The sequence below is a fragment of the Triticum aestivum genome, chromosome 5A, assembly GCF_018294505.1.
Source record: "Triticum aestivum cultivar Chinese Spring chromosome 5A, IWGSC CS RefSeq v2.1, whole genome shotgun sequence".
Lineage (NCBI taxonomy): Eukaryota > Viridiplantae > Streptophyta > Magnoliopsida > Poales > Poaceae > Triticum > Triticum aestivum.
This window is the reverse complement of record NC_057806.1, coordinates 329,855,349-329,881,384: the sequence shown is the minus strand read 5'-3', so window position 1 is coordinate 329,881,384 and position 26,036 is coordinate 329,855,349. Positions and strand designations below refer to the sequence as shown.

The 26,036-nt window shown below is 46.9% G+C and overlaps 2 protein-coding genes across 3 annotated transcripts; one reads left to right on the top strand and one right to left on the bottom strand.

The window, feature by feature from the left end:
• Window positions 1-26: 26 nt before the first annotated feature.
• LOC123103208 (uncharacterized) lies at window positions 27-6,054 on the top strand. Of its 2 annotated transcripts, none has more exons than XR_006449691.1 (5): window positions 27-327; window positions 400-463; window positions 589-1,059; window positions 2,730-2,792; window positions 3,031-6,054. XR_006449691.1 is itself a non-coding variant. In XM_044524722.1 (5 exons), exons 2-5 carry the CDS (start codon window positions 450-452, stop codon window positions 3,105-3,107), a joined length of 390 nt encoding a protein of 129 aa, XP_044380657.1. In that variant the 5' UTR covers window positions 33-327; window positions 400-449; the 3' UTR covers window positions 3,108-6,054. The 2 variants fall into 2 exon arrangements, 1 of the variants encoding a protein (XP_044380657.1); XM_044524722.1 differs by having other exon boundaries at window positions 33-327; window positions 824-1,059.
• Window positions 5,868-8,252, bottom strand: LOC100270663 (ferritin-1, chloroplastic). Its single transcript, XM_044524721.1, has 8 exons — window positions 7,867-8,252; window positions 7,573-7,656; window positions 7,428-7,488; window positions 7,239-7,326; window positions 6,576-6,637; window positions 6,411-6,476; window positions 6,224-6,287; window positions 5,868-6,141 (listed from the first exon to the last, which is right to left on the bottom strand). Exons 1-8 carry the CDS (start codon window positions 8,166-8,168, stop codon window positions 6,098-6,100), a joined length of 771 nt encoding a protein of 256 aa, XP_044380656.1. The 5' UTR covers window positions 8,169-8,252; the 3' UTR covers window positions 5,868-6,097.
• Between the last annotated feature and the right edge of the window lie 17,784 nt (window positions 8,253-26,036).

Here is a 26,036-nt window from a genome sequence, read left to right as displayed (position 1 = left end):
AGTTTGTAGAGAAAACGTTTCGTGGATCGACTTGGGCCTTACAAGCGAACAGAAAAACATAGGCACACACGAGCACGAGGGCTCGCCTTCGATGCGTACGGGTACGCCGCTGCCGCACGCCGCCTCTCCGGCCATCCGCCGCCGCTGCCGCGCGCGGCCTCTCTGCCATCCGTCGCCCCGTTCTCCTTCCCCTCCCCATCCGTCCCAATCTTCTCCGGCGCCACCTGAAGCCCCCTCAACCTGCAACCTCCTGCCATCGAGCCCTTCTAATCTCGCTGGACCATGGACTTAACCGGAACGCCGTCCTGCTAGCCGTGCCCACTTGAGGTACGTCCTTGTACAATCTGTAAAAGTTGTTTTATTCAATTCGATTTGATTCTTGACTATGTCAATCTGCAGCGAGGAGAGAGTGGTGAGGCGGCTTAGTGAGGCTCAGGACGGCGTCTCGCATGGCGTCTCGCATGTAAGTACGCCACTCCTGCGTCTCTATGCTAATCCGAGTGCAGTACTCTGCACAATGCTCTACTTCTTCCTAAAAAATATCTGTTGAATGCCCCATGACTGGTTTGCACTTCTGGTGTTCGACAGTATGCCTAAGCAGTGACCGCATCCACGATGTTATTCAGTTCTTTGTCTCATGTAAGAGTATTATGATATATGAGATGCTTGAATGAAGGGATCCTTGATTAATTTGTCCACAAGTAGCCCAAGGATTTGGGAGTTTAGGGTTTGTTATGAGTAGTTAGCTGCCTGTGATGTGTGCCCAAACAAATTGTCATGTAAATCATTATGAACACTTGATTTTCTTGTGGCGCCATCCAAGTGGGCGGAGGCAGCGGCTGCCACCACGGTGTCATCCTTCTCCCACACCTTCGTCGCGGGACCGGATTCACAATGACGCCATCGCATCTAGCGACGACGCAAGCTCATGTGGGTGCCGCAACTTCCGAGGACATGGGAGTCTCCATGGGCAGCGAGTACGTGAGCACACTCACACACCACAGCTCTCAAGGATGCGGGAGCCACCTCAGCCCGCGAGGACTCGTGAACCATGCTCAGGTATAACAGTTGTTCTTTATGTAGCCTACTCACCCCGCCGTGAAATTCCAGTCTGATCTGTAGTATTCTTTTGCTCTCCTATTTTGAGGTTGGATTGTATGCAATAACAGTTTGTGTAAATATCTGAGGGTAAAGACAGCTCATGGATATGCCTCTGTGACCAGACCTCTCTATGTATCCTTTTCTATAAACTAATAGTTGTCCTTGCCATACTAATTGTGTGCTTTTCTATTAGAAAATCTCAGGGTAAAGACATCCCATGGAGATGCCTATGTGACCAGACCTCTCTATATATCCTTTTCTATAAACTAATAGATGGCATTGCCATACTAATTGTGTACTTTTCTATTAGAAAAGCACAAGAGATTTGCTTCTGTACTCCTAATTAATCTGGTTTAGTTTCAGCATAATTGTTCTTAGTCATTATCCTCAAATATTTAATATGAACTAATGCAGTCACGACACCATATTTCTTCCCCTGCTATACACCTATATCACTATACCAATTTAAATATAGGGAGCTGCCTATGGACTTGGAAGCCTGAAAAAGGAAAATAGTAAACAACTTTGAGTCTCACAATCAAAATTGAGACGATATTGTATAGATTTAATTGGAATTATGTGAAAATTGTAGTGTGCCTTATCTATTTCCTTATCTGTTGTTATGTATTATTTGTATAGTTACCTCTGTTTTCAAGGCGTCCCTAAGGCGTCGCCTAGGCGACGCTTAGGCGTCAGGGCGCCCTGCGAGGGCAAGGCGTCCACCTCGCCTTAGGTGGGTGTCTAAGGCGTCCGCCTTAAGCTATAAGGCGTCCGAGGCGTCTGCCTAGGCGTCCGAGGCGTTGCCTTAGTCCATTTTGGACGCCTTAGCTTGCCAGGCAGGCAGGGGAGCTGTTTTAGGCGGGAAACAGAGTTTTGGCGGGAAACTGGAATCATGTTGGCGCCAACAGGTAAGAGGGGAGAAAGAGAGAGAGAGAAACAGCCCCCAATCCACACACTCCTCCCCCTCCTTCTCTTCAGTGGCTCCTCTCCAGCAGATCTGGTTCCTCCTCCTCTCCAGCAGCTCCTCCCCCTCCTCTCCAACGGTTCCTCCTCTCCAGCAGCTCCTCCTCTTCCTCCTGTCCAGCAGCTCCTCCTCCTCTTCCTCCTGTCCAGCAGCTCCTCCTCATCCTCCTGTCCAGCAGCTCCTCCTCCTCTGCAGTACAGCAACAACAAGCAAGAGCAACAGTATGCCCAATGCGGAGGGGGAGGATTCAGACTACGTTGAGGATGATGATGATGTGAGCAATGACGATCAAGAGCCAACTAATGTTGACCAAGATGGTGAAGACAACACCAATGCCAATGAGTTTGATGATGATGACTTTTGATTGAGACTTTGAGAGTGGAGAGACATGAGAGAGCTGAGCTGGCCACCTTTATCCCTTTTGCTATGCTGGAATTATCTATTATTCTGTTCGTCTTATGTGGACTACTGGACTTGTGTCATTTGAATTGGTTAATGGTTATGTAATATGCCATGCATTGCAGATTGCAGTTGCACTCATACTTGCTATCTTTCTTTCCACTTTTGTTCGCTGCCTCACTTTTATTTCTATTTTTTGTGGAATGTGCACTGGTAAGTGATACATTATTCTAACATATTTGTTCATGACTTCATGTTGATGCAGAATTCTGTTGGGGAGAAAAGCAAGTGCAAAGAGGATGGGGGCTCTACAACAATCAGTTGCAAGGTGTGTATGGCTGTATGCCTAGTTGCTTAATGCCTACCAAATTCTACTTAATTCTGTTGCTTACAAGTCTGTAAGGCGTCGCCTCGCCTTATGCCTCAGCGCTTAGGCAGTGAGGCGCCCCCCCAGCGCCTCGCCTCGCCTTACCGCCTTAAAAACATAGATAGTTACTGTTTTCAATGTTTAAATTAACCTTATGTAATTTCTGAAAAAACTGAAAGATGCATAAATGGATAAGCAGGTGAAGATATTATTGTTATGCTGATCATGGAGGATGGATATTTCTTTGAGCTTCTATTGTCGATAGGGACGCTGTAGTGAGATTTCTATCGAACTGAAGATATTGAAAGTTGAAGGTTGGCACTCGTGGGGCTTGCTTGTATGAGCACTGTTAGGTATGTGGTGTCAACAAGTTACCCTTAGAAGTATACTAAACTTATGTACGCAAATATCACTACCTTTTGCACGCACGTGGGTGCTAATTCTTCCTTGGATTTTTCGAACACAAATAGCACTACCTTTCATTTCACACACCAGGGTGCTAATTCTTCAAAGTATTATTCTATAAAATATGAATTTAAATTTAGGTAGGTCTATCTTACATATGCAAACTCATCTCAGGCATTTTCCTTTAGCTACACAATTTAGTCAAGTTCTCTTTTTGTATTACCATTCAGCAAACCTCTATATTTAATTACTCGCCTAACCAAGAGAATGAGTTACTATTTAGTTTCTTCTGATCTGCTCAGTTGCAAATTAGGCAATCTTACACACTAGCTCGAAATGATATTCTTTAATGTTCATAAGAATAATAATTGTAATACGACACCAATTTGGACATAAATGTGAAGTTAGTGTAGAAAATTTTATATAGAGAAAATCACGGTTTTTTATTATTATATAGGGAAACCATAAATCAAGAACCACCATAAATCAAGAACCATAAGTTCAAGAATCACTACAAAATTCATGTTAATTTCCTGCAGATGAATAAGGTTTGATTTTTTTGTACGAATTTCTATTTTGCGTTGTCTAACTTAGCAAGGTGGACATGACTAATATTATTGTAGAAAGCGCTGCAACTTTTGCCTCGAATGAAACAATGTCTTTGGGTGGGACAGTAAGCACCCAAAACTTTTTTGCTTGCTTCTTTTTTGAGTTTCCAGTTATCCTCTGTTTCCCTTCTTCATTTTTACTGGCTGTGAATCATTTGTTGCTGTCACTAAATCCCTGTTGGAAAATCTACATCGGTTTGACATAGGCACATTGATGAGAGTGCTTGAAGCTGCCACAGTTAAGCCAGAGCCATCTTATTTTTATTTTGCGAAGAGAGCCATCTCAATTGAAAGTGTGAGTTGTTTGTGTTTTCAGTACGAGACCTGCTATCGATTTTTTCCCCAGTGAAACATAACATGCATGCAAGCTAGCTGTTGTTATGTTGGAAACCGAACTTACTGCATCCCGAAAAGAATACTCATTGTGCCACCAGTTAGTAGCAACTAATCAAATCCTGATGGTTAGAAGCATGTTTCACTCGCTGAAAACTACTGCTGTTATATTCCTCTCATGAGTTTTGATTTGTTCCTATTGCTGATCGGCTGGCTTATTTTTATAATTTTCTGAGTAATTTTCTACTGTGACATTCTTACATTCAATGTTTTCTTCAGGATGGGGGCTTATATCCTTGTTAGGCAGTGAAGCTGCTCTTGTGGGTCACATAACACATGTTAAGCCTATCTCCCGGTGCAACGCATGGGCAATTTTTCTAGTTATATACAAATGTATCTATCTGAGCATAAACTAAACTTGAAATAAACACATATAAAGATTCATAAGATGAACAAATGTATGTTAGTGACATTGCCATAGTTTAGATAAACTGAACTGAGCATTTGCCATAGTTCAGATAAACTGAACGCCGAAACAGAGCACACCTATGGCCATGCTCGCAGTCACCGAAAGCAGCCACCGCACTTGAGCCCTTCTTGGCCAAGCAAGCGGCTGGATCCATCAACGGCACACAAGCTTGGCCGCCTCCTCGCAGCGGCGGACGAGCTGGGTTCCCGTGCGCGCAGAGCGTCCAGGAGGAACACGCAGGCAGCGCCCCAGCGACCGCGGGCAAATTCTCCCCAGCGCCGCCTCCGAGTCGACGTGGGCACCTGGAGGACGCGGCCGCCGGAGTTAGAAACAAGATGTCATCCTGCTTTATATATAAAGTAAACATTTTTTTAGAGGAAATATGTAAAGTAAATATCGAATCATGTACATGGACGAATGATACAAAGTTACGGGTAGCTCTCATACAATGACGATCTTAGACTACCCGTATCATGCAGGATAGGACTAGGCTACTAAAATAAAGCATAGAAGTATCTGAGTACAATGTCACACAACGCCCTAAAACAATTAAGCTTCACGACAACATCCACGGGAGGGATAACGGCGCTAATGGTCGTCACTGTCGAGAGCAGACGGACAAAGGTTTTCACCCGAAACCTTTGCAAGCACCACGACATCTTCACAGGATTTCTCCGAGTCAGAACAGATCCGACGCAAAGATCCCAGCCAGGAGGAAGCCAGAGGAAGGAGCGACTGCGGGCAAGGGCAGCTGCATCCCAGCCAGGCGGAGGAAGCCAGAGGAAGGAGCGACTGCGGGCAAGGGCAGCTGCAGCCATGGTGGCGACTACGAAAGGAGTGACATTGGAGGCTCCAGCCATAGCGAGGAAGGCGGGAGCAGCAGCAAGCTTTCGTAGGGTCGGCTACAGGGTCGGAGGAGCTGGCCATGGTGAACCGATGGCCGGCGTTCCGGTCAACGCGCGAGAAGAAAAGAGCAACGGTTTGTGCGTCGCTGAGAGTAGTAGCGGCAGCCTCCGAAGTGCCCAAAATTTTCACGAGAAGCCATTTTTAGGGCTGCCCTAAAATTTGGAGGGCATTTTTTTGCCTTCTCGTGCGTTAAAAACAGCCGTGCCCTGCATTTTTAGAGGCTCTAGCCAAAATTTGGAGGGTATATTTCGTTGCAACCGGGCCCTTCCTAAATTATCAGCCAATATTTGTAAAATAAGTAGACAGGCTGCAAGATGTAACAAGATGCATAAATTTAGCAAGATTAGAGCAGAAGACTGGCATTTAAGAGCGTGGCACATCTCCCTTCGTTTTATTTCAAATCCCAAACCCAGCGCGGCATAGCACCCTACAAACCCCACTGCAAAAATCCCTCAAAACCACATCCAGTGGTTGGCTTATCTGTCCACTACTTGACATATCACACCTACATCCTCCATTGCCCGTAGTCGTCGTGTCCGTGTCCTTCAAGCTGCCTCCTCAAGCAGCATCTGGTCGAAGTGCCACACTCCTGCATTTCATCCAAACAATGTAAGAAACCGTGGAAACACAGACGATAGAATTGATGCAGCAGTGTCCAGGAAGATACTGACCGTGGCCTTTGCCGACTCTTCTCAGCTGCGACACATACTCAGAGATCTTCTTGATGGCGTCAACCTTTCACATAAATTTGAGGTGTTTCTACTTAGTAAAATACACAATAAACATATCTGAATAGCAAATGTCGTATGCTACATGTCTTGTTCTGTATTTAACCCGAGAGTATGGAAGTAGGTTTACCTGCTCCTGAAGGAATTCACTCTCAACAAAGTCGGTCAGCTGAGGATCATTGCACCTTGTAGCTACCTGTTAATATGGAGCACCTCATTTTAGATTCTGTGACGCAACATTGCATATCCCACAATAATTTGACTGTAAGTAGGCATGGAAGAGCGAGCAACTTACACTGTGCAGGTTGTGCAGTTTCTCATTCACCAGCTTTTCAAGAGCTAGAGCCAACTCCATTGCTGACATCACGAGAGAGGCACAAGTTAAAACATAGGGTATCAGGTCAGGTGTTGCTTTGCTAACAAATATAGCCATCAAAACTTATGTATCGAGTCAGGGAAACTATTAATAATAATGATTACAAAAAGCTTAGCTACTTTGTGTTACGATACATGTTTTGAATTTTCTTCCTCTTCATGCAGTTTAAATAAAAGCTTCTAAAACACAACATATATTACAAATAATCAAAAGGCCATCAAATAGCTGTGAGTGTAGTGAGTACAGCACGCAGCTGATACCCATCTGAACAATATTGAGAGATCTGACCTCTCCTCAACAAGCCCATTAATTTATCCTCCCCTAAAAGAAATGATGCAAATCCTAACTCATACAAACAGATTCACCCTAAGGTTTACTGAACTTTTGCAAAAACATTTGAGTTTTTGTCAGTGTTCCTGATCTGGCAACACATCTAACCACTCCAGACAACTCAAGTTTCACATGAACAACCAGACACTCGTTATCACACAATAAGCACATCACATGCATTCCCCATGTAATGAAAAGCACTGTAATAAAATGCAAAGACGTTCAGAATAAATCTACAAGGAAGAAACTTACCATACAGGGCATCGCCTTTCTCAGCATGGTCGAACTCGGTTAAGGGTGTGACAATTGACTGGAGCCTCACCCTCCCTCCACGTTTGTTCTGGTCGACACATAAACACACGAAGCATGAGTATATAACAGCACGGGGCAACGACCAGGACCAATCAAAGCTAGCAATTAGAGAGGTAGCGAAATTGATACCTGGTACTCCATTAACTTCTCGGCGTGTCCCCTCTCCTCGTCGCTTGATTCCTTGAAGAACCTGCAAGAACAAGCGCTCATCAGAACACTGTACTGTAACGAATCCACCGGGCCAAATTTGGTGGTGCGGTGAGTGGGGACTTACTTGGCAAATCCCTTGAGAGCAACGTTGTCGCGGTCGAAGTAGGCGAAGAGGGAGTGATACGCGTACGAGGCATTGTACTCCACACTGCGATGGCAATTTTAAAGATTAAATCAACAGTTCATCCATTTCGTATTGAAATCATAGCGGAAACAGAGTCTCTTTTATGGCAGTTTAAAACGGTTTCACGATCCGTACACGGAAATACTGGTAAATCTCCGCATGATTCGTCAGAGAAACACGCACCGGAGAAGAAGAAGGATTCATTTTATTTTTACCAAGCGGAGCAACACTCACTTGATCTGCTCGTTGAGGGCGGCCTCGCACTCGTCGACGAACTTGTGCCTGGCGAGCGACTGGTCCTTGCCCTGCGGCACGAGGGAGAGCTCCCCCTTGAGCTCCTCGAACGGCTGGAACATCACGCCGCTGAGCACCTCCTTCCCCTTCGCCGCGGCCCGGCAGCAGACCGCCGACCCCGCCGCAGACGGCAGGGGCCCCGGCAGCCTCACCGAACCGGCGGCGAGCCCCGCCCCGGAGAGCTGGCCAACCGCTGCGGCGGCGGCGGCGGTGGCCGGAGACGGCGCAACCCTAGGCAACATCTCGAACCCGAACGGCGGCGGCGCGCTTGCTATTCCGGAAATTGTGGGAGCGGGATTTGGTTTGTGCGGTGGAAGGTGGGAGAGGTGGGGATGGGGATAGATATAGGCGCGTGGTGGCCGCGGATCCGCGGCACGTGGACGGCGGAGATGGGCTGGGAGGGGCGGGGGCGCGTGGGGTGCGCGTGGCGGGCGAACGCGCGGGCGGGGATATTTTGGGCTGTGTGGTGGTGGTGGAGCCCGGTGGCAGCGGAGGTGGAGCGAGTTCCGCCGGTCGTGTAGGGAGGAGAACGAGCATCTGGTTTCGTCTTCTCTTTTATGCAACATTTATTATTCGGGATTTGTTTGATGTTTTTGGACGTGCATTTACATTTCCTTATGGACAAGATTATCTGCTGTGATTCTTATATGGGTGGAAGTAATGTATTTAGCTTCATCTTTTGCTACTTTCGGCACGAACATATATGCTAAGTCATTGGTGTACACTCGCAAAAAAAAAGTCATTTGCGTATGTTTACAAGCCATAAGGGCGGTCATGATGGAAGGCTATCATAGTAGGGAGTAACTTTAGGTCAAATAAAGATTGAAACACATGCAAGTATTAAAAGAAGATTTGTATTGCCCAGCTCGTGACACTTGGCTTGATCTCTGTGCCGATAGGGATCAGGTGGCTTGCCCACAGCCAGTCACGTTGTAACTTGCGGGCACCCATCTGTTTGATCTGAAATTGGACAACCTAGATCAAGAACTGTACCAACAAGCCATTGTTCATGTTTTCTTGTTCGTGATGTGACGCAGACCGGGGTATTGTAGAAGTGCACTGTAGCTATCTCACCGTTTATGGTGATCCTTGATTGGACGTGTTGGGAAACGTAGCAGAATTTTAAAATTTTCTACGCATCATCAAGATCAATCTATGAAGTCATCTAGCAACGAGGGAGAGGGGAGTGCATCTACATACCCTTGTAGATCGCGCGCGGAAGCGTTCAAGAGAACGGGGTTGATGGAGTCGTACTCGCCGTGATCCAAATCACCGATGACCTAGCGCCGAACGGACGGCACCTCCGCGTTCAACACACGTACGGTTGGGAAGACGTCTCCTCCAACTTGATCCAGCAAAGGGGAAGGAGAGGTTGATGAAGATCCAGCAGCACGACGGCGTGGTGGTGGAAGCAACGGTGATCTCGGCAGGGCTTCGCTAAGCTCAGGGAGAGGGAGGAGTGTCACGGGAGGGAGAGGGAGGCGCCAGGGGCTAGCGTGCGGCTGCCCTCCCTCCCCCCACTATATATAGGGTCCCTAGGGGGGGCGCCGACCCTAGGAGATCCAATCTCCAAGGGGGCGGCGGCCAAGGGGGTGGCTTATCCCCCAAGCCAAGTGGGGCGCCCCCCACCCCTAGGGGTTCCAACCCTAGGCGCAGGGGGGGGCCAAGGAGGGCGCACCAGCCCACTAGGGGCTGGTTCCCCTCCCACTTCAGCCCATGGGCCCCTCCGGGATAGGTGGCCCCACCCGGTGGACCCCCGGGACCCTTCCGGTGGTCCCGGTACAATACCAATTACCCCCGAAACTTTCCCGATGGACGAAACTTGACTTCCTATATATAAATCTTCACCTCCGGACCATTCCGGAACTCCTCGTGACGTCCGGGATCTCATCCGGGACTCCGAACAACTTTCAGGTTACCGTATACTAATATCTCAAGAACCCTAGCGTCACCGAACCTTAAGTGTGTAGACCCTACGGGTTCGGGAGACACGCAGACATGACCGAGACGACTCTCCGGTCAATAACCAGCAGCGGGATCTAGATACCCATGTTGGCTCCCACATGCTCCTCGATGATCTCATCGGATGAACCACGATGTCGAGGATTCAATCAATCCGTATACAATTCCCTTTATCAATCGGTACGTTACTTGCCCGAGACTCGATCGTCGATATCCCAATACCTCGTTCAATCTCGTTACCGACAAGTCAGTTTACTCGTACCGTAATGCATGATCCCATGATCAACCACTTGGTCACATTGAGCTCATTATGATGATGCATTACCGAGTGGGCCCAGAGATACCTCTCCGTCATACGCAGTGACAAATCCCAGTCTCGATTCGTGCCAACCCAACAGACACTTTCGGAGATACCTGTAGTGTACCTTTATAGTCACCCAGTTACGTTGTGACGTTTGGCACACCCAAAGCACTCCTACAGTATCCGGGAGTTGCACAATCTCATGGTCTAAGGAAATGATACTTGACATTCGGAAAAGGTACAGCAAACGAACTACACGATCTTTGAGCTATGCTTAGGATTGGGTCTTGTCCATCACATCATTCTCCTAATGATGTGATCCCGTTATCAATGACATCCAATGTCCATAGTCAGGAAACCATGACTATCTTTTGATCAACGAGCTAGTCGACTAGAGGCTCACTAGGGACGTGTTGTGGTCTATGTATTCACACATGTATTACGATTTCCGGATAACACAATTATAGCATGAACAATAGACAATTATCATGAACAAAGAAATATAATAATAACCATTTTATTATTGCCTCTAGGGCATATTTCCAACAGTCTCCCACTTGCACTAGAGTCAATAGTCTAGTTACATTGTGATGAATCGAACACCCATGCAGTTCTGGTGTTGATCATGTTTTGCTCTAGGGAGAGGTTTAGTCAACGGATCTGCCACATTCAGGTTCGTATGTACTTTACAAATATTTATGTCTCCATTTTGAACACTTTAACGAATGGAGTTAAAGCGACGCTTGATATGCCTGGTCTTCCTATGAAACCTGGGCTCCTTGGCAAGGGCAATAGCTCCAGTGTTGTCACAGAAGAGAGTCATCGGGCCCGACGCATTGGGTATGACTCCTAGGTCGGTAATGAACTACTTCACCCAGATTGCCTCTTGAGCTGCCTTCGAGGCTGCCATGTACTCCGCTTCACATGTAGATCCCGCCACAACGCTTTTCTTGCAACTGCACCAGCTTACTGCCCCACCATTTAAAATATACATGTATCCGGTTTGTGACTTAGAGTCATCCAGATCTGTGTCGAAGCTAGCATCGACGTAACCCCTTACGATGAGCTCTTCGTCACCTCCATAAACGAGAAACATATCCTTAGTCCTCTTCAGGTACTTCAGGATATTCTTGACCGCTGTCCAGTGTTCCATGTCGGGATTACTTTGGTACCTTCCTACCAAACTTACGGCAAGGTTTACATCAGGTCTGGTACACAACATAGCATACATGATAGACCCAATGGTCGAGGCATAGGGGACGACACCCATCTTTTCTCTATCTTCTGCCGTGGTCAGGCATTGAGCCGTGCTCAATCTTGTACCTTGCAATACAGGCAAGAACCCCTTCTTTGACTGATCCATTTTGAACTTCTTCAATATCTTGTCAAGGTACGTACTCTGTGAAAGACCAATGAGGCGTCTCGATCTATCTCTATAGATCTTGATGCCTGATATATAAGCAGCTTCTCCAAGATCCTTCATTGAAAAACACTTGTTCAAGTAGGCTTCCAAGAATTCTATATCATTTCCAAGAATTCTATATCATTTCCCATCAACAGTATGTCATCCACATACAATATGAGAAATGCTACAAACCTCCCACTCACTTTCTTGTAAATGCAGGCTTCTCCATAAGTCTGCGTAAACCCAAACGCTTTGATCATCTCATCAAAACGAATGTTCCAACTCCGAGATGCTTGCACCAGCCCATAAATCGAGCGTTGGAGCTTGCACACCTTGTCAGCATTCTTAGGATCGACAAAACCTTCCGGCTGCATCATATACAATTCTTCCTTAAGGAAACCATTAAGGAATGCCGTTTTGACGTCCATTTGCCATATCTCATAATCATAGAATGCGGCAATTGCTAACATGATTCAGACGGACTTCAGCTTCGCTATGGGTGAAAAAGTCTCATCGTAGTCAACCCCTTGAACTTGTCGATAACCCTTAGCGACAAGTCGAGCTTTATAGATGGTTACATTACCATCCGCGTCTGTCTTCTTCTTAAAGATCCATTTATTTTCTATGGCTCGCCGATCATCGGGCAAGTCAGTCAAAGTCCATACTTCGTTTTCATACATGGATCCTATCTCGGATTTCATGGCTTCCAGCCATTTGTCGAAATCTGGGCCCGCCATCGCTTCTTCATAGTTCGAAGGTTCACCGTTGTCTAACAACATGATTTCCAAGACAGGGTTGCCGTACCACTCTGGTGCGGTACGTGTCCTTGTGGACCTACGAAGTTCAGTAGCAACTTGATCTGAAGTTTCATGATCATCATCATTAACTTCCTCTCTAGTCGGTGCAAGCACCTTAGGAACATTTTCTTGAGCTGCACCACTTACCGGTTCAACAGGTAATACTTCATCAAGTTCTACTTTCCTCCCACTTATTTCTTCCGAGAGAAACTCTTTCTCTAGAAAGGACCCATTCTTGGCAACAAAGATCTTGCCTTCGGATATGAGGTAGAAGGTATACCCAATAGTTTCTTTAGGGTATCCTATGAAGACGCATTTTTCCGATTTGGGTTCGAGCTTTTCAGGTTGAAGTTTCTTGACATAAGCATCGCATCCCCAAACTTTTAGAAACAACAGCTTAGGTTTCTTCCCAAACCATAATTCATATGGTGTCGTCTCAACGGATTTCGACGGAGCCCTATTTAAAGTGAATGCGGCAGTCTCTAAAGCATAGCCCCAAAATGACAGCGGTAGATCGGTAAGAGACATCATAGATCGCACCATATCCAATAGAGTGCGATTACGACGTTCGGACACACCATTACTGTTGGGGATATTACTGTCGGGGAACGTAGCAGAAATTCAAAAATTTTCCTACGCAACACCAAGATCTATCTATGGAGAGACCAGCAACGAGTAGAAGGAGGAGTGCATCTACATACCCTTGTAGATCGCTAAGCGGAAGCGTTCAAGTGAACGGGGTTGATGGAGTCGTACTCGTCGTAATTCAGATCACCGATGATCAAGTGCCGAACGCACGGCACCTCCGCGTTCAACACACGTACAGCCCGGTGACGTCTCCCACGCCTTGATCCAGCAAGGAGAGAGGGAGAGGTTGAGGAAGACTCCATCCAACAGCAGCACAACGGCGTGGTGGTGGTGGAGGAGCGTGGCAATCCTGCAGGGCTTCGCCGAGCACCTACGGGAGAGGAGATGTGTCACGGGAGGGAGAGGGAGGCAACCAAAGGCCTTAGGTATGATTGCTCCTCCTTTTCCCCACTATATATAGGGCCAAGGGAGAGGGGGGAGGCGCAGCCTTGCCCCTTCCTCCAAGGAAGGGTGCGGCCAAGGGTGGGGAGGAGTCCATCCTCCCCAAGGCACCTCGGAGGTGCCTTCCCCTTTTAGGACTCTCCTCTTTTTCCCATCTCTTGGCGCATGGGCCTCTTGGGGCTGGTGCCCTTGGCCCATATAGGCCAAGGCACACCCCCTACAGCCCATGTGGCCCCCCGGGGCAGGTGGCCCCACCCGGTGGACCCCCGGAACCCTTCCGGTGGTCCCGGTACAATACCGATGACCCCGAAACTTGTCCCGATGGCCGAAATAGCACTTCCTATATATAATTCTTTACCTCCGGACCATTCCGGAACTCCTCGTGACGTCCAGGATCTCATCCGGGACTCCGAACAACTTTCGGGTTACCGCATACTAATATCTCTTATAAACCTAGCGTCACCGAACCTTAAGTGTGTAGACCCTACGGGTTCGGGAGACATGCAGACATGACCGAGATGACTCTCCGGTCAATAACCAACAGCGGGATCTGGATACCCATGTTGGCTCCCACATGTTCCACGATGATCTCATCGGATGAACCACAATGTCGAGGACTCAATCAATCCCGTATACAATTCCCTTTGACTATCGGTATGTTACTTGCCCGAGATTCGATCGTCGGTATCCAATACCTAGTTCAATCTCGTTACCGGCAAGTCTCTTTACTCGTTCCATAACACATCATCCCGTGATAAACTCCTTGGTCACATTGCGCATATGATGATGTCCTACCGAGTGGGCCCAGAGATACCTCTCCGCTTACACGGAGTGACAAATCCCAGTCTCGATTCGTGCCAACCCAACAGACACTTTCGGAGATACCTGTAATGCACCTTTATAGTCACCCAGTTACGTTGTGACGTTTGATACACCCAAAGCACTCCTACGGTATCCGGGAGTTGCACAATCTCATGGTCTAAGGAAATGATACTTGACATTAGAAAAGCTTTAGCATACGAACTACACGATCTAGTGCTATGCTTAGGATTGGGTCTTGTCCATCACATCATTCTCCTAATGATGTGATCCCGTTATCAACGACATCCAATGTCCATGGTTAGGAAACCATAACCATCTATTGATCAACGAGCTAGTCAACTAGAGGCTCACTAGGGACATGGTGTTGTCTATGTATCCACACATGTATCTGAGTTTCCTATCAATACAATTATAGCATGGATAATAAACGATTATCATGAACAAGGAAATATAATAATATCAATTTATTATTGCCTCTAGGGCATATTTCCAACAGTCTCCCACTTGCACTAGAGTCAATAATCTAGTTCACATCGCCATGTGATTAACACTCACAGGTCACATCACCATGTAACCAACATCCAAAGAGTTTACTAGAGTCAATAATCTAGTTCACATCACTATGTGATTAACACTCAACGAGTTCTGGGTTTGATCATGTTGCTTGTGAGAGAGGTTTTAGTCAACGGGTCTGAACCTTTCAGATCCGTGTGTGCTTTACAAATCTCTATGTCATCTCCTAGATGCAGCTACCACGTTCTATTTGGAGCTATTCCAAATAACTGTTCTACTATACGAATCCAGTTTACTACTCAGAATAATCTGGATTAGTGTCAAAGTTTGCATCGGCGTAACCCTTTACGACGAACACTTTTACCACCTCCATAATCGAGAAAATTCCTTAGTCCACTAGTTACTAAGGATAACTTTGACCACTGTCCTGTGATCCGTTCTTGGATCACTCTTGTACCCCTTGACTGACTCATGGCAAGGCACACTTCAGGTGCGGCACACAACATAGCATACTGTAGAGCCTATGTCTTAAGCATAGGGGACGACCTTCGTCCTTTCTCTCTATTCTGCCGTGGTCGAGCTTTAAGTCTTAACTTCATACCTTACAACTCAGGCAAGAACTCCTTCTTTGACTGATCCATCTTGAACAGCTTCAAGATCATGTCAAGGTATGTGCTCATTTGAAAGTACCATTAAGTGTTTTGATCTATCCATATAGATCTTGATGCTCAATGTTCAAGTAGCTTAATCCAGGCTTTCCATTGAAAAACACTTTCCAAATAACCTTATATGCTTTACAGAAATCCTACATCATTTCTGATCCATAATATGTCAACAACATATACTCATCAGAAATTCTATAGTGCTCTCACTCACTTCTTTGGAAATACAAGTTTCTCATAAACTTTGTATAAACCCAAAATCTTTGATCATCATCAAAGCATACATTCCAACTCCGAGATGCTCACTCCAGTCCTCAGAAGGATTGCTGGAGCTTTGCATACTTATTAGCATATTTCAGGATAGACAAAACCTTCCGGTTGTATCACATACAACCTTTCCTCAAGAATCGTCGAGGAAACAATGTTTTGACATCCTATCTGCAAGATTTCATAAATAATGCAGTAATTGCTAATATAATTCCAACAGACTCTTAGCATCGCTACGAGTGAGAAAGTCTCATCGTAGTCAACTCCTTGAACTTGTCGAAAAACATCTTAACGACAAGTCGAGCTTTCTCAATGGTGACACTTACCATCATTGTCTGTCTTCCTTTCAAAATCCATATGTACCTAACAGCCTTATGACCATCAAGTAGTTCTTCCAAAGTCTACACTTTGTTTTCATACATGGATCCTATCTCGGATTTTATGGCTTCTAACCATTTGTCGGAATTTGGGCCCACCATCGCTTCTCCATAGCTCGTAGGTTCATTATTGTCTAGCAACATGACCTTCAAGACAGGATCACCTTACCACTCCGAAGTAGTACGTGTCCTTGTCGTCCTACGAGGTTTGGTAGTGACTTGATCCGAAGTTTCATGATCAATATCATAAGCTTCCACTTCAATTGGTGTAGGTGCCACAGGAACAACTTCCTGTGCCCTGTCACACACTAGTTGAAGAGACGGTTCAATAACCTCATCAAGTCTCCACCATCCTCCCACTCAATTCTTTCGAGAGAAACTTTTCCTCGAGAAAGGACCCGATTCTAGAAACAATCCATATTGCTTTCGGATCTGAATTAGGAGGTATACCCAACTGTTTTGGGTTTCCAATGAAGATGCATTTTATCCGTTTTGGGTTCGAGCTTATCAACCTGAAACTTTTTCATATAAGTGTCGCAGCCCCAAACTTTTAAGAAACGACAACTTAGGTTTCTCTAAACCATAATTCATACGATGTCATCTCATCGGAATTACGTGGTGCCCTATTTAAAGTGAATGTGGTTGTCTCTAATGCCTAACCCATGAACAATAGTGGTAATTCGATAAGAGACATCATGGTACGCATCATATCCAATAGGGTGCAGTTATGATGTTCGGACACACCATCACACTATGGTGTTCCAGACGGTATTAATTGCGAAACAATTTCCACAATGTCTTAATTGTGTGCCAAAACTCGTAACTCAGATACTCATCTCTATGATCTTATCATAGACATTTTATCCTCTTGTCACGATGATCTTCAACTTTACTCTGAAATTACTTGAACCATTCAATAATTCAGACTTGTGTTTCATCAAGTAAATATATTCAACATCTACTCGAATCATCTGTGAAGTAAGAACATAATGATATTCACTGCATGCCTCAGCACTCATTGGACTACACACATCAAAATGTGTTACTTCCAACAAGTTGCTATCTTGTTCCATCTTACTGAAACCGAGGCTTTTCAGTCATCTTGCCCATGTGGTATGATTTGCATATCTCAAGTGATTCAAAATCAAGTGAGTTCAAACGGTCCATTTGCATGGAGTTTCTTCATGCATATATACCAATAGACATGGTTCGCATGTCTCAAACTTTTCAAAAACGAGTGAGCCCAAAGATCCATCAATATGGAGCTTCTTCATGCGTTTTATACCGATATGACTTATGTGGCAGTGCCACAAGTAGGTGGTACTATCATTACTATCTTTTGGCATGAACATGTGTATCACTACGATCGAGATTTAATAAACCATTCATTTTAGGTGTAAGACCATTGAAGGTATTATTCAAATAAACAGAGTAACCATTATTCTCCTTAAATGAATAACCGTATTGCGATAGACGTAATCCAATCATGTCTATGCTCAACGCAAACACCAAATAACAATTATTTAGGTTTAACACCAATCTCTTTGGTAGAGGGAGCGTGCGATGCTTGATCATATCAAGCTTGGAAAAACTTCCAACACATATCGTCAGCTCACCTTTAGCTAGTCTCCGTTTATTCCGTAGCCTTTATTTCGAGTTACTAACACTTAGCAACCGAACCGGTATCCAATACCCTGGTGCTACTAGGAGTACTAGTAAAGTACACATTAACATAATGTATATCCAATATACTTCTATCGACCTTGCCAGCCTTCTCATCTACCAAGTATCTGGGGTAATGCTGCTCCAGTGGTTGTTCCCCTTATTACAGAAGCACTTAGTCTCGGGTTTGGGTTCAACCTCGGGTTTCTTCATTGGTGCAACAGCTGATTTGCCGTTTCATGAAGTATCCCTTCTTTCCCTTGCCCTTCTTGAAACTAGTGGTTTCATCAACCATCAACAATTGATGCTCCTTCTTGATTTCTACTTTCGCGATGTCAAACAATGCGAATACCTCAAGGATCATCATCTCTATCCTTGATATGTTATAGTTCATCACGAAGCTCTAGCAGCTCGGTGGCAATGACTTTGGGGAAACATCACTATCTCATCTGGAAGATTAACTCCCACTTGATTCAAGTGATTGTTGCACTCAGACAATCTGAGCACAAGCTCAACGATTGAGCTTTTCTCCCTTAGTTTGTAGGCTAAGAAAATTGTCGGAGGTCTCATACCTCTTGACATGGGCACGAGCCTGAAATCCCAATTTCAACCCTCGAAACATCTCATATGTTCCGCGACTTTTCGAAAACGTCTTTCGTGCCTCAACTCTAAACCATTTAACTGAACTATCACGTAGTTATCAAAACGTGTATGTTCGATGTTCGAAACATCCACAAACGACGTTTGGGGTTCAGCACATTGAGCGGTGCATTAAGGACATGAGCTATCTACTGTCTGCATAATTGCTACTTTCAACTTTCAACTATATTTTCTCTAGGAACATATCTAAAACAGTAGAACTACAGCGTGAGCTACGACATAATTTGCAAAAGGTCTTTTGACTATGTTCAGGATAATTAAGTTCATATTATGAACTCCCACTCAGATAGACATCCCTCTAGTCATCTAAGTGATTACATGATCCGAGTCAAACTAGGCCGTGTCCGATCATCACGTGAGACGGACTAGTCATCATCGGTGAACATCTTCATGTTGATCGTATCTTCTATACGACTCATGCTCGACCTTTCGGTCTCCGTGTTCCGAGGCCATGTCTGTACATGCTAGGCTCGTCAAGTTAACCCTAAGTGTTTTCGCTGTGTAAAACTGTCTTACACCCGTTGTATGTGAACATAAGAATCTATCACACCCGATCATCACGTGGTGCTTCGAAACGACGAACTGTAGCAACGGTGCACAGTTAGGGGAGAACACTTCTTGAAATTTTAATGAGGGATCATCTTATTTACTACCGTCGTTCTAAGCAAATAAGATGTATAAACATGATAAACATCACATGCAATCAAATAGAGTAGTGACATGATATGGCCAATATCATATAGCTCCTTTGATCTTCATCTTCGGGGCTCCATGATCATCTTGTCACCGGCATGACACCATGATCTCCATCATCATGATCTCCATCATCGTGTCCTCATGAAGTTGTCGCGCCAACGACTACTTCTACTTCTATGACTAACGCGTTTAGCAATAAAGTAAAGTAGTTTACATGGCGTTCTTCAATGACACGCAGGTCATACAAAAAATAAAGACAACTCCTATGGCTCCTGCCGGTTGTCATACTCATCGACATGCAAGTCGTGAATCCTATTACAAGAACATGATCAATCTCATACATCACATATATCATTCATCACATCCTTTGGCCATATCACATCACATAGCATACCCTGCAAAAACAAGTTAGACGTCCTCTAATTGTTGTTGCATGTTTTACGTGGCTGCTATGGGTTTCTAGCAAGAACGTTTCTTACCTACGCATGAACCACAACGTGATATGCCAATTGCTATTTACCCTTCATAAGGACCCTTTTCATCGAATCCGATCCGACTAAAGTGGGAGAGACAGACACCCGCCAACCACCTTATGCAACTAGTGCATGTTTGTCGGTGGAACCGGTCTCACGTAAGCGTACGTGTAAGGTTGGTCCGGGCCGCTTCATCCCACGATGCCGCCAAATCAAGATAAGACTAGTAACGGCAAGCATATTGAACAATATCGACGCCCACAACTACTTTGTGTTCTACTCGTGCAAAGAATCTACGCAATAGACCTAGCTCATGATGCCACTGTTGGGGAACGTAGCAGAAATTCAAAAATTTTCCTACACAACACCAAGATCTATCTATGGAGAGACCAGCAACGAGTAGAAGGAGGAGTGCATCTACATACCCTTGTAGATCGCTAAGCGGAAGCGTTCAAGTGAACGGGGTTGATGGAGTCGTACTCGTCGTAATTCAGATCACCGATGATCAAGTGCCGAACGCACGGCACCTCCGCGTTCAACACACGTACAGCCCGGTGACGTCTCCCACGCCTTGATCCAGCAAGGAGAGAGGGAGAGGTTGAGGAAGACTCCATCCAACAGCAGCACAACGACGTGGTGGTGGTGGAGGAGCGTGGCAATCCTGCAGGGCTTCTCCGAGCACCTACGGGAGAGGAGATGTGTCACGGGAGGGAGAGGGAGGCAACCAAAGGCCTTAGGTATGATTGCTCCTCCTTTTCCCCACTATATATAGGGCCAAGGGAGAGGGGGGAGGCGCAGCCTTGCCCCTTCCTCCAAGGAAGGGTGCGGCCAAGGGTGGGGAGGAGTCCATCCTCCCCAAGGCACCTCGGAGGTGCCTTCCCCTTTTAGGACTCTCCTCTTTTTCCCATCTCTTGGCGCATGGGCCTCTTGGGGCTGGTGCCCTTGGCCCATATAGGCCAAGGCACACCCCCTACAGCCCATGTGGCCCCCCGGGGCAGGTGGCCCCACCCGGTGGACCCCCGGAACCCTTCCGGTGGTCCCGGTACAATACCGATGACCCCGAAACTTGTCCCGATGGCCGAAATAGCACTTCCTATATATAATTCTTTACCTCCGGACCATTCCGGAACTCCTCGTGACGTCCAGGATCTCATCCGGGACTCCGAACAACTTTCGGGTTACCGCATACTAATATCTCTTATAAACCTAGCGTCACCGAACCTTAAGTGTGTAGACCCTACGGGTTCGGGAGACATGCAGACATGACCGAGATGACTCTCCGGTCAATAACCAACAGCGGGATCTGGATACCCATGTTGGCTCCCACATGTTCCACGATGATCTCATCGGATGAACCACAATGTCGAGGACTCAATCAATCCCGTATACAATTCCCTTTGACTATCGGTATGTTACTTGCCCGAGATTCGATCGTCGGTATCCAATACCTAGTTCAATCTCGTTACCGGCAAGTCTCTTTACTCGTTCCGTAACACATCATCCCGTGATCAACTCCTTGGTCACATTGCGCATATGATGATGTCCTACCGAGTGGGCCCAGAGATACCTCTCCGCTTACACGGAGTGACAAATCCCAGTCTCGATTCGTGCCAACCCAACAGACACTTTCGGAGATACCTGTAATGCACCTTTATAGTCACCCAGTTACGTTGTGACGTTTGATACACCCAAAGCACTCCTACGGTATCCGGGAGTTGCACAATCTCATGGTCTAAGGAAATGATACTTGACATTAGAAAAGCTTTAGCATACGAACTACACGATCTAGTGCTATGCTTAGGATTGGGTCTTGTCCATCACATCATTCTCCTAATGATGTGATCCCGTTATCAACGACATCCAATGTCCATGGTTAGGAAACCATAACCATCTATTGATCAACGAGCTAGTCAACTAGAGGCTCACTAGGGACATGGTGTTGTCTATGTATCCACACATGTATCTGAGTTTCCTATCAATACAATTATAGCATGGATAATAAACGATTATCATGAACAAGGAAATATAATAATAATCAATTTATTATTGCCTCTAGGGCATATTTCCAACAATTACTACTGGGCGTAAACCGGCCTATCTGGGCCGGGTTAACTTCGTCAGTAGCTAAGTAAGTTAAAGCCCAAGAAGACAGAGGAGGGCTCAAGGCCCATGGTCGGCTCAAGGCCTGCAGCCGTAAACCGGCGTTAGTAGTTAACCTGTATTGTAAGTTAGGAATAAGAAGAGACCAAATCGGACACATCTATAAGCCGGTATTGGGACTCCGTAAGCCAACGAGAGTCACCCGTGTATATAAGGGGACGACCCGGCGGCGGTTCAAGGACAATAAACAACAACTCGAGACATAGGCAAAGCTTGTTTGCTCCCTAGTCATCAAAACCCCATCAATTCCATCACAACTAGACGTAGGCTTTTACCTTCATCGAAGGGGCCGAACTAGTATAAACTCTCTTGCGTCCTTGTGTCCGCTTTAACCCCTTCAAGCTAACCCGTCGCGATGGCTCCACGACTAAGTCCTTTCTCTAGGACATCTGCCGTGACAAAACCACGACAGTTGGTGCCCACCGTGGGGCTATCGCATGATGGTTTCCGGTTCTTGGAGGGCCGCTTTGAAGGACTCGAGGGCTACGCTGTAGGCCGGATGACTAAGAGTCGTCGCGGCAAGCTCTACATCAACGACGCAGGCTGGGGCCCCGAGGCCGGCTCAATTGAGTACGGGTACCGGGTCCCCTTTGGTAGCATTCATGTTTTCATTGGCAAGATCAGTGAACCGGGCCCTGAGCCAGACATCTGCACCGACCTCATCGAGATGGCTTAGCGTGCGCGATCCGCCCGGGTTAAACCGGCCATGAAGCGTGCCTTCGTGGGAGTCATCCATGGATGAAGTTATGAGGACGGATCGGAGTTTCGCGGGGCGACTGTCGTTTGTTCCGGTGACGAATCTTCGACCGGAGAAACTGAATCTCTTTATCAGCTACAAGATGGCCGGATTGGGAGCTGTTCCGATGGCGACAATATTCTGGACCCCTCTGATCTGCCCAACCGGGTTGGAATATTCATAACCGGAACACAAGCAGCGCTTCATTCTTCGACAGCCGCGGCAACGATCTCCGGTTCAGCAGCGGCGATGGCTGCCGGGGCAGGAGGCCCTGTGCGCCCGCCTGCTCGGGTTCTATCAGAACTATTTGATGCATCGGCTGTGCTTATGCGGAAGTTAATCCGCCAGATCAGGACATTCACAACACGGAGATTGCAAAGGTAAAGGAACAGATCACCTAGGCCAAGGCGGATCTGGCGGCTGAGGACACCAGGATGGCCGCAGAGCGGGCCGCTTTAGACGCACAGGCCTACATGCTTATGTTGGACCAGAGCGCGTCGCATGAAGTCATGAGGAGGAAGCACCGATCCCGCTTACCTCCGGTTTTCGAGGCCAGAGACCTTTTCAACACTCCAGGACCAAGAGCCGGCAATCCGCTGTAGGGGAACCGGGCAGAAGCCCCTGGGACCGGTGCACCGGTTCAGCCTCGTCAGATGGACCCGCCTCGTCAAAACACCGTTATACCTCAGGATGCTTTAACACCTCCGGGTCACTACTCCAACCCAATGGACAATCTTGTTGCCGTTGCTGCACGACTGGAGGCCATTTCAATTGAAGGTGACTCGCCGCAGGCAGTAGAGACGCGACGGGTCAAGGAACTTCTGAGGATAGCTTTGGCCCAACAGGAAGCGTACTCTTACAGTCGCGACCGGATCCACTCGACCCCCCGTCCAAGCCGGAGCTATAGCAGACATATGGATGAACCAGCAGTGTCGAGTAATGAACGACGTGGAGCACCCCGTGGCAACAACCCGACGGGTGGTGCTGATGACGCTCAGGAAGTGGTGAACCGGGCCCGAGCGCGTAGGGAGGCCGAGTTAGCCGCACAGCATCAGGCTCGGCAGCTCACGCCGGTTCGTCCAACCATCTCGATCGAACCTGGTGTTACTTCTAGTTCTTTGGGGGTGCCTTGCCTTATCCCCGCTTTACGCAACGTGCGCCTGCCCAAGGATTTCAAAGGCCCGCGCAAGGTACCAAATTACAGGGCAGATCAACCTCCAGAGACATGGATGAAGAGCTATGAGATGGCCATGGAGATGCTTGATGTGGATGACACGGCGTGTGCGAAATACTTCACCATGATGCTTGAAGGAACGGCCTGTACTTGGTTAAAAAGCTTGCCAGCTAATTCTATCAGTTCATGGGCCCAATTACGAGCCCGGTTTATCCGCAATTTCAAGGATACCTATAAACAGCCTATGTCGATAGTGGACTTAGCTGCATGCGTCTAGGAGGAAGGAGAATCAACGACTCATTGGGTGCGCCGGGTTTCACAAGTGTTGCACTCCTCAGACCGCATCAACACTGACACCGCAGTATTAACCCTAGAAGGCAACTGCCGGTTTGGGCCCCTGAAGTTGAAATTGGGACGGATGAAGCGTCATTGCACCGACATGGGGACCCTCATGGCCGCTTTGGTGAAATATGCTGATTCTGATAGTACCAAGGATCCCGAATCTGATGATGACAAGACAGGGAAAGGGAAGAAGAACAGCAGCTCCAAAGGTCAGCAGCATCACTGGTAGGCAATGGCGGAGGAGGCAAGCGTAAAGCGGATGGTAACATGGACTTTGTGGCTAATACCAACGCATAGGACAATGGCCAGCGACGCAAGGGTAGGCCGAAAAACCGTAATGGAGCACCCAACCCTAACCCAAACCGCCTAAACTATCTGCTAAGCCAGCCCTGTCCAAGACATGGGACGAAGGAGGAGCCAGCAAACCACCTTTGGAAGGATTGCTTTATTATGCAGGAGTTCAAGAATTCTAATAATTTCCGGTATGATCACGAATCTGGCGGTGGCTTAGGGTCCGGGCCGGGCTACGGTGGAGGAAGTTCCGGTTCAGGATTTAATGGTAATCTGGGCGGACATAATGGTCAAAATAGTCAGAACAACCAGGGTGGTTACAACCAACAGCAGCAACAGTCAGGTTACCAGAGCAACCCAAAGCAGTTGAGTAGTGGGCAGTACCATGTCTTTACCACTAGCTTGGACAAGCGAGACCGGAAGGTTCAGAGGCGGGCAGTCAACTCTGTTGAACCGGCCATACCCCGTTATCTACGTTGGTCTGAACAGCCAATCATATGGAGCAGAGAGGATCACCCACCCAGGTCGATAATCCGGGTTAGTTGGCTCTGGTGGTGGCGCCTCAGGTGGGAGGTTATAAGTTCACCAAGGTGCTCATGGATGGAGGGAGCAACATTAACATCCTGTACTATGAGACCTTCCGTCGTATGGGACTAACAGATAAGAATCTCAAACCGTCTAATACAGTATTCCACGGTGTAGTGCCTGGCAGATCAGCATATCCCGTTGGTAAGATAGCTCTCGAAGTGGCCTTTGGGGATGATCACGATTCCAGGTCGGAGACATTGACGTTTGAAGTGGTGAAAATCCAAAGTCCATATCATGCCCTGTTTGGGCGACCGACATACTCCAAGTTTATGGCTCGGCCCTGTTATGTGTATTTGCAGCTCAAGATGCCGGGTCACAAGGGGACAATAACGGTTCACAGAATCCGCAAAATCGCTTTGGAATGCGAGGAAGGAGATGCAGCTTATGCAGAGTCGGTTTGTGCCACCGAGGAGTTGAAGTACTATAAAGACAATGTTGATCCGGCGGACATGACTCCGTTGAAGAAGCCAACTACGGAGCATGATCCGGCCCTGAAGTTCAAATCGGCAGCAGAAACTAAGCTTGTTGACTTCGTACCTGGTGATTCGTCCAAGCAGTTCAGCATCAGTGCCAACTTGGATCCGAAACAGGAAAGCGCGCTCATCGAGTTCATCCGTGAGAATCGTGACATTTTTGCATGGAAGCCCTCCGACATGCCAGGTGTACCAAGGCAACTCGCTGAGCACACACTTAATGTGGATCCTAAATATAAACCGGTGAAACAGTTCCTCCGCCGGTTTAACAAAGAAAGACGCAAGGCGATTGGAGAAGAGGTAGCCAGGCTCTTAGCAGCTGGCTTTATTGTTGAAGTTTTTCACCCCGAGTGGCTTGCCAATCCGGTGCTGGTCCTCAAGAAAAATGGCACCTAGTGCATGTGTGTGGATTACAAGATCTTAATAAAGCTTGTCCAGCAGATCCTTTTGCCCTCCCCCGTATTGATCAAATTATTGATGCTACGGCGGGTTGTGAGCGTTTAAGTTTTTTGGATGCGTATTCTGGCTATCATCAGATCAAAATGGCAGTTAAGGACCAGGAGAAGACACCATTTATAACTCCCTTTGGAGCCTTCTGCTATGTGTCTATGCCCTTCGGGCTCAAGAGTGCCCAGGCAACTTACCAATGGTGTGCACAAAATTGTCTTCACAAGCAGATTGGCCGTAATGTACATGCTTACGTGGATGATATCGTGGTTA

What these genes read in the sequence shown, in the direction of transcription:
- LOC100270663 (XM_044524721.1), bottom strand. Translation starts at nt 8,168, where the DNA reads ATGTTGCCTAGGGTTGCGCCGTCTCCGGCCACCGCCGCCGCCGCCGCA. An exon ending in AACTGCACAACCTGCACAGT is followed by an intron (nt 6,477 to 6,575) that starts GTAAGTTGCTCG and finishes CCATATTAACAG; the next exon opens with GTAGCTACAAGGTGCAATGA. An exon ending in GTGAATTCCTTCAGGAGCAG is followed by an intron (nt 6,288 to 6,410) that starts GTAAACCTACTT and finishes TTTATGTGAAAG; the next exon opens with GTTGACGCCATCAAGAAGAT.
- LOC123103208 (XM_044524722.1), top strand. An exon ending in GACTCGTGAACCATGCTCAG is followed by an intron (nt 1,060 to 2,729) that starts GTATAACAGTTG and finishes ATGTTGATGCAG; the next exon opens with AATTCTGTTGGGGAGAAAAG. An exon ending in CTACAACAATCAGTTGCAAG is followed by an intron (nt 2,793 to 3,030) that starts GTGTGTATGGCT and finishes ATGGATAAGCAG; the next exon opens with GTGAAGATATTATTGTTATG.